General features: G+C 39.7%; 1 protein-coding gene across 2 annotated transcripts in view; it reads right to left on the reverse strand.

The window, feature by feature from the left end:
- Window positions 1–1151: 1151 nt before the first annotated feature.
- Window positions 1152–5928, reverse strand: part of cbwd (COBW domain containing) — a 16895-nt gene continuing 12118 nt past the window's right edge. The window contains exons 12-16 of one of the 2 annotated variants that reach the window (XR_003049019.1): window positions 4702–4753; window positions 2569–2637; window positions 2416–2481; window positions 1958–2288; window positions 1152–1477 (exon numbers count right to left, since the gene is read on the reverse strand). Coding sequence is in view for 1 of the 2 variants with exons in the window: in XM_008337222.3 (XP_008335444.1) it covers window positions 1413–1477; window positions 2162–2288; window positions 2416–2481; window positions 2569–2637; window positions 4702–4753 (379 nt within the window). In the remaining variant the exon portion in view is untranslated. The remainder of the gene's footprint in view (window positions 1478–1957; window positions 2289–2415; window positions 2482–2568; window positions 2638–4701; window positions 4754–5928) is intronic. The other variant, XM_008337222.3, reaches the window with a different exon arrangement.

The raw sequence follows: 5928 nt of genomic DNA on the forward strand, positions 1-5928 counted from the left end.
CTTGGTTCGCATTGCCGGCAGTAAGTCGGACCTGTTCCCGGTGCATGTGGGACTACGGCGGGGCTGCCCTTTGTCACCGGTTCTGTTCATTATATTTATGGACATAATTTCTAGGTGCAGCCAGGTGTCAGGTGGGGTCCAGTTCGGGAGCCAACGGATTTCATCTGCTTTTTGCGGATGATGTTGTCTTGTTGGCTTCTTTGAGCCAGGACCTGCAAGATGCACTGGGGCAGTTTGCAGACGAGTGTAAAGCAGCTGGGATGAGAATTAGCACCTCTAAGTCCGAGGCCATGGTTCTCGACCGGAAAAAGATGGTTTGCACCCTCCGGGCTGGGGAGGAAGTCCTGCCTCAGGTGGAGGAGTTTAAGTATCTTGTTCACGAGTGACGGTAGGATGGAACGTGAGATGGACAGGCGGATTGGTCCATTGTGGTGAAGAAGGAGCTGAGCCGAAAGGCGAAGCTCTCAATTTACGGGTCAATCTATGTTCCTACCCTCACCTATGTTCATGAGCTCTGGGTCATGACCAAAAGAATGAGAACCCGGATACAAGCGGCTGAAATGAGCTTTCTCCACAGGGTGGCAGAGCGCTCCCTTTGAGATAGGGTGAGGAGCTCTGTCACACGAGAGGAGCTCAAAGTAGAGCCGCTGCTCCTCCACATCGAGAGGATTCAGTTGAGGTGGCTTGGGCATTTACATCGCATGCCCCCCGGATGCCTACCTCGGGAGGTGCTCGGGTCCTGTCCCTCTGGGAGGAGACTACGTCGCTTGACTGGCCTGGGAGCGCCTTGGGGTCCCCCCAGAAGAGCTGGAGTAAGTGTCAGGGGAGAGAGAAGTCTGGGCGTCCCTGCTCAGACTGTTGCCCCCGCGACCCGGCCCCGGATAAGCGGTTGATGGACAGTGTATTTGGAGTATAGATATCACTTTAAAGAAAAGCTGAGAAATCTGTTACCACAGTAAATTACCATTACTTTGTAAAACATTACAAAACTGTAGTACTTCATACAATAAGTAAAACATATATTTGTATCTATTTAAATACAAAGGAAGTGAAGTTGTGAAACCTTTTCAAAACTCAGTTGAATTTCACACTAGATTTACTGGATTAGTTAACACAAGCACTTTTGGAGGAATCATTTGAATAAGGATAAATACTGTTATCAGAGATGCTTTATTTACACAGCACAGACTTCTGTAAGGATTAAGAACAGCATTTCCCTCATTATATAAAATTTAGTGTATCTACAGCAGATGTATATGTTGCTTTATAACAATATTCTTCACAGTATGTTTCAGCCATATGATACTGTATGCTACCTTCTAGGAGAATAATCAAAAACAGTCTTAAGATTGCTGATAGCCGAAACCAAATGTTTTTCAGAGAGAAGAGCTGTAAAGATGTCACAAAATTTTCTACACATCCTGAGCCAGAGTTGACAGAAATTTCTCCTGCAGAACGTCCTTGTCCAGGTTCCTCCCTGTGAAAGTGGGTTTAACACTGACAGGTTAGTGAACTACTTGTGTCGTTGTGACACAGCACACCACTGCACACAACAAAATGTGACCTCTGCTTTTAACCCATCACTAAAGTAAACAGTGAGCAGCCTTAAGCACCTGGGGAGCAGTGTGTGGGGACGGTGCCATGCTTAGAGCACCTGAGTGGTAACTTGGCAGCTGGTTGGACTAGAACCTAAAGCCTTCAGGAACTAGGTCCGCTTCCTAAACCACTAAGCCACCACTGCCACGACTAACATTACATATCTTGAAATGTGACAACATTTCAACAATCTTGAACGTCAATCGCCCCACATCCACATATTCACAGCACAAAACTTTATTTAAAAACACTGTTAAAAACTGTTTTTCTGTTGAACAAAGAACATGAAGTTAGCAAATAAACCTGTGCAATTTCAACAGACACAACTAAACAAAATAGTAAAATTCAGGTTGCTGCATACCTTGCTGCATCCACCCTACAGTAGCTTCATGCACCATAAAGAAGGGCCCCACCCACCATGACAGCACTCACCCATGCATGTACTTCTAAAATGTCATTAAAAGCCTTTATTTATTTATTCTTTTACTGTAACTTATACATTTGCATACTTGCAAAATACATACACTGGTGTCAAGATCTGTGTGTAAAGTGAGAGAGTCTTCACCTATGAAGACCAGTCGGTTCGTCCGCACATCCTCCTCCCAGAGCTGTGGAGTTTCATTCAGCTCGTACAGCTCCTGGACCCCCTGTAGCATCACTTGGTGGGCGTTACCTTGCAGCGACACTATGCCCTAAAAACACCCAAGTCACAAGTCAGCCGTAACTCATTAACCCACACCAAGTATTTAGTAACACTTAATACAGACATTAGAAGTGCTTATTATTGATCATTGCCAGCACTGCTGTGCTCTATTGTACCTTTAACCTGACCACAGTCATGAGTTGTCCTTCTTTGTTTTTGAACATCTTTTCCCAAAGAAGATCCTGGAACAGAGGAAAATGGACATTTACCTTTTCCTAGCACTGAAGTGGGATGGAATGGATGGGGATGATGTGACAGAGTGACTGCACCTGAATGAAAACATTCAAAGCATCTTCAGAGATGTCTCCTGCCACTTTGAAGGTCACAGTTAATATACTCTGCACAAAAGAACAGCACAGAACCAAATTAGGTCAGCAACACTGTTAAAATGCTAGGAAAAATAAGATGAACGGTGGAGTACCACATCCTGTAATAACTAAATACTTATATATTTGTAACCGTAGACTTGAAACTATTTCTGAGAAGGCTGAAATACAAAGACAATTCAGGTTCATTTAACACATGGACTGTGATGATGAGGAATTACTTAATTAACATCACACACTGTTTCTATTTGTGGTTCTGACTAACGTTACAAGAATTTAACTCTGTGAAAATGAGAATTTATTTTTATTTCATCAAATTCTTTTCAATATAAATTTAATCAACATTTTTAAACATTGCTATTTGTTATTTATTCATTTTCATTTTAACACAAAAAAGTGTTTGTATAATTTAAAACTGATAATTTTTATAATTTTGATAATTGATAATTTGAACAGTTTGATTATAAGAATGCAAATAGAAATATATACAGTATATATGTACATATATACACATTTATATTTATTAATATATATACATTATTTATATAAACAGGTTAGCATTAAAAAATATTTTTTATCATGTTAAAGAAAACAGGGTAAAGAAGACTTAATTAGTGTGGAGTTTTCCATTATCCCTTAGTTTTGGTTGAGTTTTTAATTTTATGTAAAATGTTTATAGTTGACTTTTGGAGTTTTCGAATAGGTCATATTTTGTATTTAATCTTTTTCATTATTAAATACATTTCTGGAGTTGTTCAAATTAAACAACTTCCGAAAACTAATCAATGTATTTGAGCACAATGTTATACTGAGATTACTCAAGCTGTAATTTTAATACTTGGTGTTAGAATTTTAACAAATATTTCAGTGTTACTTAGTAAGGTCATAATGAACCTAACACCAGAGGATGTGTTTTTTTACACCCTGACTGATCACTATACCAATGAACACACACACACACGCACACACACACACACACACACACACACACACACGTACACGTACACACACACACAAACACACTTCCTCGGAGTGCTAAAAGGGCACTTTGCAGATATTTCAGAGGTTTTGTGTCAAAGTGTTAAGATTACACACTTCCTTGTTATTTGGCATAACAACAGCAAAACGTCATTCTCATTTACATGAAAAGAGCAACGTGGGGGAAGGAGGGTGCGGGGGCTGTGGTGGTGGAGGTTCAGGGGGACACTGGGTTTCATGCGAGAAAGGGAACGGAGAGAAAACAGAAAACAATGGCATTATTTGCTCAGGCAAACAACCCACATCCGTTCTCATCCTGTGATAAAAGTTCATGATTATAAAGAAAAGGAAAAAAAAGAAAAAAAAAGAGGCCTAAAAACAGCAAGACTCAAACTCAAAAACACAACAGAAATGCTGAAAAAGTTTAAATTTAAAGTTTGAAATAAAAAAAAAAAAACACCTGAAAAAAATCAAACAAAAACAAATGGGAAATAGAACTCTGTTTCTTCTCTTAGCACAAGACACTTCACATCCCCAACTCATACAGCAGACCTTTAGCTGCTTCTTATTAGAAATACATGGTTTAGACAATATGCCTCAAATCCATGGCCCAGGAGCCACTTCCAGTGCACACAAAAAATATCAATATTAATAAAATTGGGCATTTAATGTATTAGCATTATAGCATCACTATTGAGTTTGAGATTCCTGGTTTAGACGTCAAACATTATGAAGTGAAAAAAGCCATCACAGGCAGCCCAGTCACTAGAGTCTAGCCAACACGGAAGTCTGAAGCCACTGGCGTCTAAAGGGATCAGTGTTTGTGCTGTCCTGTATGACCCAGACTCAATCTTTGTAGTGTTAAAAAAAACATCAAAAGCCTTGATTTCCACACATAAACAAAAGTGCGGAGGGAGTTTTCACTCATATGTCAAAGCCTGGGGGAATGCTAAGCCCCATTATTTCAGCCTGAGGGGATTGCCTCCCCCCCTCCCCTTCTTAATCAGTAGGAAATGATGTGTTGGAATAAATTAGCAAACAAAACAAGAAAACTCCAGTACAGAGTGGAGAGTGAGGGTCTGGGCAGATAAACGATACCTGGTCCAGATGTGGCCGGGTGGGTTTCATCAGCTTCAGCTTCTCTGCCAGACTGACAAAGAGTAAGAGGGAGAGAGAGAAAGATGATTAACCGACACAGGACACAGGGTTAGTTCAAGAGCAGAAAATTATTTTTTTAAATTAATGTCAACACATTGTTATATTTTTGTTTGTTTTAACTGTGTACACCAGTGATTCTTAACCGTCAGCCCGTGGGCCAAATCCGGCCCGCTGAACTGTCCGATTCTGCCAGTGAGTTGATTTGAAAATAAACATCTGACAATAATGTTACACAAAAATGTGATTTTTATTTCATTTTATTTGAGTGTCCAGTCCCCAAGGTTTCTGTCAAGAAAAAGTTTGGCCCTTTGACAGTATAGTTTGTGTACACTGCACAAAGTTTAATCAACCTCAGCAGACATTATAAATTTGTTGCTATGTCCGTTTGTTGTATCTGCGTATAATAAAGTTAACATTAAATTCTTTAGTGATGTATAAACAAAGTTAATGTAAAATGTATGAAACACAATTACAAACAATTTGTAATTTTTGTAATATAAATTTATATTATATATATATATATATATATATAATATATATAAATATTCAGTCTAATTAAATCTTGGGTACACAGTTATGTAATTTTTTTTAATTTGCTGGATTTAATAAAAGTCAATTAGATAATAAAGTTGCACTGCACTATTAACTAATTAACCCCCCCAACAGTGCTGTCTATCTATCTATCTGTCTGTCTGTCTGTCTGTCTGTCTATCTATCTATATACAGTGGTATGAAAAAGTTTGGTCTGGGGACTGAGATGGCCATTCCAGAACGTTGTACTTGTTCCTCTGTATGAATGCTTTGGTTGAATTTGAGCAGTGTTTAAGGTCGTTGTCTTGTTGAAGTATCCAGCCCCGGCGCAACTTCAACTTTGTCACTGATTCTTGAACATTGTTCGCAAGAATTTGCTGATACTGACTGGAATCCATGCGACCTTTAACTTTAACAAGATTGCCAGTACTTGCACTGGCCACACAGCCCCACAGCATGATAGAACCACCACCAAATTTAACTGTGGGTAGCAAGTGTTTGTCTTGCAATGCTGTGTTCTTCTTCCACCATGCATACCGCCCCTTGTTATGTCCATCCATCCATCCATTTTCATCCGCTTATCCGTTACCGGGTCGCGGGGGCAGCAGTCGCCACCCAAATAACTTTGCACCGTCC

Source organism: Cynoglossus semilaevis, unplaced genomic scaffold (assembly GCF_000523025.1).
Source record: "Cynoglossus semilaevis isolate Cse_v1.0 unplaced genomic scaffold, Cse_v1.0 scaffold376, whole genome shotgun sequence".
Lineage (NCBI taxonomy): Eukaryota > Metazoa > Chordata > Actinopteri > Pleuronectiformes > Cynoglossidae > Cynoglossus > Cynoglossus semilaevis.